Raw genomic sequence first — 11,771 nt, 5'->3', positions numbered from 1 at the left:
AGAGTTCCACATATGCTGATTTGTTTCAAACAGGATTATCCGATATTGTTTGAGACGAAGTTGATTTTTCTTACGCAGTCTTGAACTTGTGATGGGTACTCCATAATCCATATCTTTGTTTGCACAATTCAACAAAAAAAACAATTGTCTGGGTGATAAAAATTTTGAAATGCCCACATTAATTCTAAGAACTGAAACTTCTTCAAATGGGGCAATTAAATCAAGGGAAAATTACACTCAGGTCCCACAGAGCAAAATTAATATCAAAAAGGTTCCTCGAAATCGCGAAATGATTCTGAAGTCCCTAGGGACCTGTGTGTAATTAATTCTAATTGTGAAATTACGTAGTTACCCCTGTTAATTTGAACATATTTACAACCTCAACAGTGGCTGTTAACAACCCGAGAAGAAGTGGTTAACAACCTCAACAACGCCCCTGGTATTCCACAGAGTGAGTTGTCATGAGCACTGCCGAGGTTGTCAATCACGTCTTCTCGGGTTGTTAACAGCCACTGTTGAGATTGTAAACGAATTGCTCTAATGTTAACAGTCACTGTTGAGATTGTAAACGAATTGCTGCAATAAAATTAGAACCTATTTACAACATCAACAGTGGCTGTTAACAACCCGAGAAGAGGTGGTTAACAACCTCAACAACGCCCCTGGCATTCCACAGAGTGAGTTGTCATGAGCACTGCCGAGGTTGTCAATCACTTCTTATCGGGTTGTTAACAGCCACTGTTGAGATTATAAACGAATTGTTGAAATAAAATTAACAGGGGTAAGTAGGTAATTTCACAATTAGAATTAATTACACACAGGTCCCTGGGGACTTCAGAATCATTTCGCGATTTCGTGGGACCTTTTTAATATTAATTGTGCTCTGTGAGACCTGAGTGTAATTTTCCTTTAAATCAATGGAGATATTTATTTCTTAAAAGCTTGAGCTTTCTCCTCATGAAAGCTATTGGAACTATAAATGGGTGAAAGTTTCGAGAATGATCAGTTTTTCTCATAATAAATCAATAATATAGCAGTGCAGTGGTAATGCAGCGTTTTTCATTCACACACCCACACACATTCATATATATTATTTCTTGATATATAATTATTAATGTTTCTAAACTTATCTGGTGACACCAAATGGCTAAAAAATTAGAAAAAAAATTAACATTTTGGTTTATAACTTTTAATTAATCTATATTATTGAAAAGTATATATGGACTATAGAGAACACATTAATGGGGATAGGAGTGCGTGTATGTGATGTGCGGCCAATGCCTACCACTAGCAGAGTCAAGAAAGACTCACAATACATACACATATGTATAATTTGTGGTTTAGAATCAGTCTAATTTTAGTCAGTTTAATTTTTTGCCTCCGCGTTTGGAATTTGACTAAGTATCACCCTTCAACCCAATAATCATTACTCTGGTTAGTATTACCTTGCTTTTTAGTATAAAAATTAGTTTGATATTCAATTTAGTTCTAAATATAAGATCCGATCCATTTTATTTTTTATATTGATCTATTTTTTAAAAAATAGTCCTTATAGTAGTTAAACATATTAAATGTTTTATTAAAATAGTTATAGTTTATACACATAATTAGCAAGAATATTTTAGAAAATATAATACTTATTTATTATAAATAACTAATTTAACTAGTTTTCGTAATTTATTCAAATTAGTCAATTAGCTTTTATATTGAAGATTGAGGGTATTATCGTATAAAATTTTAAGTTTAAAGGTAACTGCCAATAACTAATTTTATTTATAGTAAGGATAAGGAGGAGTAATTTCATTCATTTTCACAAATTTATTAGCTAACTCATATATTTATGGGAACATAACAGTATGTGGGTTCTAATAATATGGGAGAATTTTATTGATGAATAATTCATAAAATTAGTAAAACATATTATTCAATATTAATAAATTATGAATAATTTAATTTATATTTTAAAAAAATCACAACCCTTATATTACTGGGGGTGAAAATAACATAACAAGAGACAAAAATATAGTCTCACGAAACACTTGTGCTGATGTTGTCAGCATCATTGACATTTCATATGCGCCTTCTCTTCCCTTCTCTCACGCAACCCGTGATAGTCACTCTGCTCCTTATCATACGTCTCTGACTTGGTTCCTCTTTGACCCTTTCATTTCTCTCTCAATAATTTCATCTACATAGTAATCACCAATAATTATCTATTTCCAGTTTGTGATGCTTAATATTTAATATAAAACTTAATTAACTAATTTAAAGAGATTAAAAAAAAATAAGTTTAAAGTTTTTATATTTATAGTTTCTTACCAAATTAATTTGTTTAGCTTATAAATTGATATATAATCCAATAATACATATACAAACATTTTAGGGAGTGTTTGAATGTAAACCAAACTATGATTTCAAACGTGTTTTTACGATTTACAAAATAAATATGTTGAGGAGTTTATCTCGTTTTGTTGAAAAATACTTTTTAGAAGTACTTTCAAACACCCCCTTAGAGAGATTATGTAACACAAGTTATAATTAAATTATTTATTTAAAATTTTTAATTTCTCCAGATTAATTGATTGAATCTTATATTAAACAGCTGAGATAGTGTTATATTTTTTTCTCTATATTAGCTTTTTCATGCGACTGATCCATGACTCTGTCCGAATTCATCCCTTCTTGATTGATACTGAATTAGATCATATACATTATGAATAAGTTGAACACTTACACAAGTTATTAATTAACATGTGTCATAATACAGTTGATTAATTTTTACTTGAATCCATGACTATTTCGATTTTGATTTTGAAAATATTATTTAATGACTTGATGGTCTTAGTCAATATTTTCAAATTTCAAATATCCTGACCCTATTTTGTTCCCAGAAATTTCGAATTTGAATGGTCAGCAGCCAGCACTTCTATCTAAGCCGTCTGTTTCAAACTCGGGGATGAAACGGTCCTCCTTCTTAAGTCATTTGGTCAAATTTTGTTTCCACATAGAAACAGATTTTCCACGAGCTGTCTTATTTGTATGGGACCAAGTCATCTTATCACCACAGCAAAGTTATTTAGTTCTTTGTCAAACTTTAGGATACTGAAGTTTTGAACTTGACCTTTTGAAAAGGTCGAGTTTTGCATTAGGAGAATTTTTTTATTCTTCAACCCCCTCCCCCCAAAAAAAAACTAGGGAGGCAACATTTTAATTTTGTGTGTGAGAAAATTTTATTAATCGAAAGGTAAAAATTAAAAATAACGATAATCTCTCGGAGGAATTTGAGGTCTAGTTAGGAGTAGTAGCACAGGCAAGTGACTAAAAAAATACACTAAGGTCCCGTTTGGTATGAAGTATTGAAAATAAGAGACATGGATTAAGATTGCAATTAAAAAAATCATTAGAAAAGCCTTTAGCATAAGTAATTGTCTGTTACATAGAATTAGGCAAACCCATGGAAGTCAAGTAATATTTTCCAATCCTATATATATAGGTTTGTCTAATCCTATATAATAAGCAATCTCTTATGGTAAATACTATTTTCTTAATCTCAACCTAATCCCTATCTTTCATTTTCAATATTTCATACCAAACGATACTTACTTAGGCCTATGACATTATTAAGATGAGGATTAAAGAGTGCATATAGCATAAAGTTGGCATAACAGACAAAAACGTATAATACTTAAATAATATAAAGAAATTAAAAATTAAAAAAATGCTCTGGCTAGTCCCCTCACCCTGCCACATGTCGAGAGTGAAATATGGGTTTATATTTTATAAGGAAGTTGGGGTGAGAAGAGGGTGGTACAATAATATAGTAGGTTGTTGTAGTAGTAGTGAATTAAATATTAATATATTGATGGAGAAAAAGGGGTGGATATACCACTTATGAGTGATGAGAAGTGAAAGAGAGAAAAAGAAAGGGTGGAAGTGGGGTTAGGTAGATATTGGGGTCCTGCATTGTTCACTTTTTGATGAATTCGGAGCTACGATATCTCATGTTTCAATGATGCTGCTCCTCTCGTTCACAAAGCTATCATTTTAATGCACCCTAAAGTTCACGAGACCAATAACACTCCCTTCTCGTTCTCTGTGCCCTCTATGCAAATTATAAAAAGCCCTAAACTCTCTCTTTTTATTCAAAAAATAGTCAAAAGTCTCCTGTTTAAAAAATTAATTATGAATAGATACCTAGGCACTCAAATCCTCTAGCAAGTGACAAGTACAACTCTTTTTTTTAACTTTGTGCAAATTTTTTCTGTTTCGTACATAATTAGAGATAAGTTTCATTCCTAAATATAGATTGTATCCGTGTTCTTAAACAAATTTTAAGTACCTTTACACAATTAATTTTTTAATGAGGAACTTTTGACTAATTTTCAAACAAAAAAAATGATTTATTATTCAGATTAAAATGACTTTTAAATTAAATATTCCGCACACACACACAGATATATTAAAAAGGATAATTTACCTGAGTTGTTTTTGCATTCTCTTGTATGGGACCCCTAGGGTTTGCTTCCCCATTTTCATGGATAGTCATAGTCTTCCCCATCACCCTCCCAACACAGTTAAGCTGGCTCCTTAATTAATTCAAGACAGAATTAAATAATGCATTCCCCAAAAAGGCTTTTGAAAAATCAACTAACTAAATACTTCAACTTGACAGGCCAACTTGCTTAGATATTTATTATAGAGTACGAAGGTACTACCCTTAATTAAGACGGGAAATAAATCATAGTTATCTTAAGAAGACAGGTTCGTGAGTAATACTACACTTCACCAGTGTGTGGTTTTTAAGGATAATTTGTGTGCTTGTGTTTGGTGGGTGAGATGCGGTTGTTGGTGATTCATTCATATTGATGGTTTACTACACTTCCTAGCTACTTTCCCATCTTCTGCTTGTTTGGTGGACACTGTTTTCTGTTAGCCTGCCACCTTCTTCTTACTGTTTGATGCAAACTGGTGGTGTCGGTAAAAATCATCTATTATCCTAAATATAAAAGTTAGATAAAAAATTTATTTTAATTTTAAATATAATATCTAATCTATTTTATTTTTGAAATCTATAATTTTTTTATAATTATTCTTATTAATTACGCATAGTAAGAGGTTTTCATTGAGTAGCTACAAAGTGCATATTAGAAAGGGTATTTTAAAAAAACCAACACATATTTATTAGAAATAAATAGCTTAACTAATATTTTTCATATCTGAAAATTAGTTATATAACTCTTATATTAAAGATACCAGGGAGTAACTTTCTTCTTGTACAAAAATTTTTTTTTTGGCTATTTGCTTTCCCAGTGTTGTTAGCTGACTAGCTTATATAGATTTGGACCCTGTGAAGCTTAAATGACAATAACCTCTCAATATGATTTGTCGGACTTAAGTCATGTCATTCTCGTCGAAATTCATTGAAAGGAAAGAATTTCATCTGTTACAGACTTCCATTAGTTATATTGTGTGTTTAATAAAAGGAATAGTAAATGTGTAGTTGTCTGTTCTAAGCCGAGGCGGGAAACCCAATTGCAGAGACCATGTGAAGGTATGGACTCTGCACACTTTTTATTGTTTTGTTATGGTTGGACCCACAATGTCATCCTTGGCCTTGTTAGCCAAGACATGAGATGATCTTTAGAGTTTATCATTTATCTGCTAGTTCTTCTCACTGTTTTTCTGTTTCGCAATTACATTTTTTGGACTTATCTTGCTTCCCTGCTGGATGGTCCTGTGGTCTAAGGGGGGTAAATTTGAGAAAAATGTTCAAATTATTGATGCTCAAAGTCTTAAAAAAAAAAATGTTAACTGTTATCAAGAACAAGGATAGCAAGAAAGACTGTCTTCCTCAATACAATATTTGTAACGAAACTAATGTAGTAACTATCGCCAACAAAAAGCCCATTACTTCGAATACAAATTCACTTTTCTTACATTAAAATTTCATATAAAAATTAGAGATCATGAGAATTTAGGGTGTGCTTGTTAAACAAATTGCAAACGTGAAAGCAGCCAAACAACCACCCTCTTAATTGATGATCAATATTAAGGAGTAAATTCACTCAACTTGAAACCTTGAGGTAAGCAAACTAAACAATATTATTGTAATATCTTTATCAGTCATCATTGGAGCTTGTAATTTTCTGAAGAAGAGTTGAACAGTAAAGTTAATAAAGAACATCAAGCCTGTATAGAAAGCCCATGATGGGGGGATAAAGATGAAGGTAATCCACATATATGTGTGTGTATATGATATGAGCTTAAAAATATGAAAGGTATAACATAAGGTGTGGGGGGCAACGGTAGTACAGCTGGTGGAGAGAGAGTGGGGAATCAGGCATGTACAGGTATAGAGGAGGAAATGATGGAAGCACAACCTTTTAAGCGTTCAATAATGGCATTTCGAGAGACAAGACCCGAATGATGAGTAAGAGGTAGGCCCTCCTTCACACACTCATCGTACTTCTCCAAAGCAGACACAATGTCGCAGAAATCTGGTCTCTTTGAGGGGTTTGCTGACCAGCATCGCTTTATAAGATGTGCTAATGCGGGCTGACAACTTGCTGGTAATGGAGGCCTTTCATTCTGCACAACAACATATACTTCAGTCAGTACTCAGTTCATCTCAAAGATTTTGACATTTTGTTACCAGCAAATACTCTACAATTGAACTATCTATCTAAAAATTTTAGCCTATCCTGATATGAATGTTGTTTTTATCAACAAGTGTGTGTGTATTCCATTAGACTTGTCAGCATGTGAGGCACTCGTCTAGAAAAAGAGAGGAAATCCAAGGATTACTTTATCAGATTTGTGCACTCACTATGATAAATTTTAATACTATATTGGGTCAGATAAGAAAGTGATGTTGGAAGTATGAACGAAACATTTTTAAGGCCCCATGTACTAATGCTTCCAATTTATTGGGATTGGGAGATCCTTACACCCACTTCCGCACTTTTTTTAACATGTTTCCTATTATCAAAAGCATAACTAGGAGAAAATTAAGAAGCAAAAGTCAGTACATTTCTTGGGGTATCCACTTCATTTTTAAAGTTGATTCATAAAGAGGTATGGTTTAATAACAAAAAAGTAACTTTATATAACGAAACTTCTTTCAATCCCAAAACACTGATTGGTCAGCAAGCCCATACAGACTAGGGCTGCGTAAATAAAATATGCCTATATGTATTTTGTTATCAACTAATTTTGTTCTAGCAGCTCATCAGAAAGTAATGTGATGAACTAGTTTCAGCTACAAATGTTGTGTAATTTGCTCCGCGTTTCTTGTTGTTGTTTATATGTTCAAGACGGAAGAACAGACTGTCATTTCATGGAGTAGGCAGAGTAATTGATGGCCAATCAAGTCTCTTCAGAGAAAGCTTCTATATGAAGATGCCATGACCAAGTTAATTGCTCTTGTAGCATTTAGAAGATAATTAAAATGTTTAGGAACAAAAATTGAAGTTGCAGCTCCTAGGCATATATTTATGTCTTTAGCTGGTTGTTTAGATGTTCATCTGGGGACGTGTCAGACAGGCAAAGCTTTTTTTTGGGGGGGGGGGGAAGAAGAAACTTCAAATACTCAAGAACACAAAACTGCCAAGCTTTCTGCAGAAGGCTATTTATAGAAACAAAACTGTGGAGGGAGAATATGGACCAGCCTGAAAAAGGACAACGAATTGACTACACTCAATAAAGTTGGAGTATATACACTTAAAAGAGTTGTGCTTCCTGTTTGCCAAGTGTGGAATAGACATAACAATTATGGCAAATGGATTTTCAACTCTGTATTTTGCCATAGCTATGTTCTCTATTCATGTCAATGTGCAAACTTTCTGCCTCATTGATATAGTGGCTGACTAAGTATGACATTAATAGATAAAGGTGATAATACTGTATACAACTATAGGAACGGTCCTTGCATCTTGATTTCCTTAAATCACATGTTTTAGTTGATTATGTAATTTTAAGAGTCCCTTCTGATTTTTTGACTCCGAAAGTATCTGGTATGGGTGTATAATAAACTGCAAAATTTAACAAAACCTTTCGTACCGTTTCAGAAGGTATGCTCCCTCAATTCTTAGTTTAACCCAAATCTAATGGCAAAAGAAATCTGAAATTCCTTGACGTATTGTTGGAGCTACCTTCCTATAAGAGCCACTTAGTTTGATAGATTTCAACTTTTGCACCTTGCTGACATAAAATCACAAGGTAGTCTAAACAGAGATGGCAAATAGAGAATATTGCATTGAGAATTCTAGAAGAGAATGAGTCATTGTTTCAAGAGTTTAAAATTTATGGATAGTTTGCAGCCAGTACAAAGACTCGATATTTGGCAGAGATCCAAAATAACTGAGACTTCAGTAGCAAATATGTTTACTATGCATGCTGATTCCATCCCTGATAACCTCTGGATTTTACCGTTCCTTCCATGTTATAACTATATAGTTCGATCAGGCCCTAAAATAGAACTTTGTGGCATCCAAGCTTCACTCAATGAACATGAAAATTAAATCTATTACATTCCTTGATTATCCTGTTGATGGAATAAATAACACACTGGATAATCTACTTCATTCCAGTTTAGCAGCCCAACTTCCCCAAATCAAAAGAAGGCCCAAACATAGGGTATGAACATTTTTTAAGTGCCGTAGTCTACAAAGATAGATACCTTAAACCAATCATAATGAGACGTATAAACAAAGCAGACGTTTTTTTTTTTTTTGGTGGGATTCACTTCTAACTTATTCATATGTCCCTTCGTAATTGGCATGATCTATTTATTTACTAAGATAGATAAACCAAATCAATCGTAAAGAGACAAATAAAAACGCTGGACACGTTTTTGTTTTCTAACATATTTACATGTCTCTTCATAATTGACATGGTTTATTTGTTTATTGACAACTAGATTTATCTGAGAGTGTCTGTTCAAGTATATTTCTCAGTACCCAAGACATAATCTTTGTCCAATCGTTCATGTCGGCAATATAGCAACTGGATGCATGCTCTCTGATCAACTTGACCATTGTACTAGACAGGTTCTCATTTATTATGGTAAAGGATATAAGTACTTTACTGTTAGGCATGATTATAGGCCAATAATTAAGAGGGGAACTTCCTCAACCAGGTCAAGCAAACTCAAGAAAGAAAAGATCAAGTTCATTTGTTACATATGCCACCAAATCGCCAAGTAGAGAAGTGATTGGAAAATCTAACGTGATAAATAAGAAGACATAAAATTGGATATAGCTGTCTGACCTTGTCTGCCACAGCAAAGGCAGCTTGCACAGGGGTCATTCCCTGGAAGGGAAGAAGAGAGGTTGTGAGCTCCCAGAGCACAATTCCAAAACTATAAACATCAACTTTTCGAGTGTAAGGTTTTCCCTTAATCATCTCTGGTGCCATCCAACGATACGTTCCCATATTTCCTTTGCTCTCCTGACATCGTGTTTCAAGACATGATGTGCCAAAATCGGCCACCTTCACCCTCATCTCATCATTGAGAAGCAAGTTATTTGATTTTAAATCTCTGTGAATCACACCTTGTGAATGAAGGTACTCCATCCCCCTAGATATGTCAAGAGCTAGCCTTAGCACTGTTTCTGTAGATAAAGAGTAAGGCTCTTTCTTGTTCAGATACATCCTCAGATTTCCTTGCGACATGTATTCTGTTATGATACAGTACACTGGTGGTTTTTTACAAGCTGCAATAAACTGCAACATTTCAAAAAGTAGAAAATGCATTAGTCATATCCTTGTAACTTTTCAAAAAATATGAATTGACCGCATGCAAATACGAGGCGTCTCTAGTGTATCCAAAAAAGAATGTAGAATACAGGGTTGTGGTTGATGCAAAAGTCACAGAGGTAAATTTTAGCCCTACAAGTGTTATGTCCTCAAAAGTGCAAGTAAAGAAAATGAGAGAGAGAGCTGAGAATTTGACAGCAAGTAGGAGTTTGGATGAATGTTCGAGAGATGGTGCATGAATTTCAAAGTCATGTGAGAAGCAACGAATTATTAGTCTTGGACAAATATGCCCAATTCGGAATGCACCAATAGAAATACAAACATGCTCTAGTCTACTGCTCGTTTTTGGTGGGTTTATTTGTGTGTATCCCCCCCCCCGGGTCCCGCCCGGGGGGGGGGGGGAGCAAGAGCATAATGCATCAGACTCTTCAGCATGATCTTAGAAATTGAAACTGATGCTATCAGCTTATTAACATTTTGTAGTGAGACTTAATTAGTTCATAACATCCTCTACTACTCCCTCTAAACATTGCTCCCACACAAATAAGAAATATAAGCTGTTCCAAAAAGAAAAAAATTCATCAAAGTGGTCAGTAGCAACTAGTCTTTGTAGGTGATAACAAAAATACAACCACATGTTAAACAGTGATTATAGATTAGCCTAGTCCATGTATCTACTACATCTGTTCACACAAGATACAACCAGAAATACCAGATCCAAGTTGATATCAGCGTCACTATGGCACCACAAAATACGTGTTGTCCAAATGTAATTTGAAGTACGGAGGTTGATACAAGACACATGTGATGGACATGTATCAGATATGGCCCATCTCTATTTTAAAAATAAACTGCCTTTCATTACGCACTATGACTTGTTCCATAGCCTCACGTAGAAAACCAAAGATTCATGCAGAAATACAAATAAGCACCGCAGCACAAGAAGAACGAATGAGAAGGCTTCAAGACATTTATTACCTGCACTATGTTAGGATGAAAGAGACGTGAAAGTAAAGCCACTTCAGATTTGAATTGCTTCTCCAGTACGTCTCTTTTGTCCTCGTCCTGTACTGGAACCCTCACCATTTTCACAGCCACGGCTCTCTGCTTGTAAATTCCGCGGTAAATCCGGCTATAAGCACCAGAAGCGAACTTGTTTCCTATGAAGAGCTGCGAAAGATCAGCGTTCCATTCCTCTTGATGATCCTCCTTAGACGCCTCCCATGTTTCCACATTCTCAGAGTCCAATATCATAGACCACGATTCCAGACTATCAAATCTCCTCCTCTCCATTTTCTCCATGTCAGAATCCAGCCTGGTCCTCGTCGAAGAAGACGGCTCGCCAATAGGTTTACTCTTTGACCTTCGCAGGCGAAGCGCGTGGAAGCAGGAACCCGCCATTGAATGAAAAGGACTTCGAAGCTTGAAGAACAAACGAACCCTTGAATGGAACCGAATCAAAGTTGTGTTTAACGCAACGAATTAATGATCAAATATAATTTTCCTTAGGAATGTGTGGATCGATTTCAGGAAGTGCATAAACTGATTTCGAAACATGAGTATGGGTTTTCATGAAAGAATCAAACCGATAATACCCTATTATTGCGAAACAGTTATACTCGGTGTATCAAAATTGCGATGGATCAAAAACCACAGAACATGCAATAGCGACCAGAGGCTCAAACAGAGAGGTGAGGTACTGAGATTTCATTGTTGTGGCTGAGAAAGAAGGGAAGAAGACGAAGTTTTTCACGGTTTTTCTCTTTGCATGAAAGATGAGATAGGAGGATTAGGTCGATTAGGAGCAAAAAGGTGAATGTCAAAGGCAGAAAGTTCAGGAGAGTCTCGTGAACGCTCGGTTCAAAAGTTGAAAGCTCTTGATTATGGAGAGGGAAGGAGAGAGTGAAAGGCAGAGAGAGATGGTTATGGATCGACAGCTTCGGCTTGAGCTTCGTTTCTTGCATCGTCAACAACATCATTATCATCAATGGCATATGGTGGATTGATCTTTGCGC

General features: G+C 34.8%; 1 protein-coding gene across 1 annotated transcript; it reads right to left on the bottom strand.

Annotated features, from left to right (window-relative positions):
- Positions 1-6,210: 6,210 nt before the first annotated feature.
- LOC114714701 (serine/threonine/tyrosine-protein kinase HT1-like) lies at positions 6,211-11,445 on the bottom strand. Its single transcript, XM_028899463.1, has 3 exons — positions 10,735-11,445; positions 9,268-9,723; positions 6,211-6,588 (listed from the first exon to the last, which is right to left on the bottom strand). Exons 1-3 carry the CDS (start codon positions 11,155-11,157, stop codon positions 6,337-6,339), a joined length of 1,131 nt encoding a protein of 376 aa, XP_028755296.1. The 5' UTR covers positions 11,158-11,445; the 3' UTR covers positions 6,211-6,336.
- Positions 11,446-11,771: the final 326 nt, after the last annotated feature.

The sequence above is a fragment of the Neltuma alba genome, unplaced genomic scaffold (genome assembly GCF_004799145.2).
Source record: "Neltuma alba isolate B1F8T4 unplaced genomic scaffold, ASM479914v2 tig00011524_pilon, whole genome shotgun sequence".
Classification (NCBI taxonomy): Eukaryota; Viridiplantae; Streptophyta; class Magnoliopsida; order Fabales; family Fabaceae; genus Neltuma; species Neltuma alba.
The sequence above is the reverse complement of the archived record's forward strand: the minus strand, read 5'-3'. Positions and strand labels throughout refer to the sequence as shown.

Bases quoted from the DNA above. Each gene is read 5' to 3' on its own strand.
- LOC114714701 (XM_028899463.1), bottom strand. From the start codon at position 11,157: ATGGCGGGTTCCTGCTTCCACGCGCTTCGCCTGCGAAGGTCAAAGAGT. The intron at 9,724-10,734 runs GTAATAAATGTC...GAAATGTTGCAG, and splicing joins TTCATCCTAACATAGTGCAG to TTTATTGCAGCTTGTAAAAA. The intron at 6,589-9,267 runs GTCAGACAGCTA...GTTGTTGTGCAG, and splicing joins CCTTTGCTGTGGCAGACAAG to AATGAAAGGCCTCCATTACC.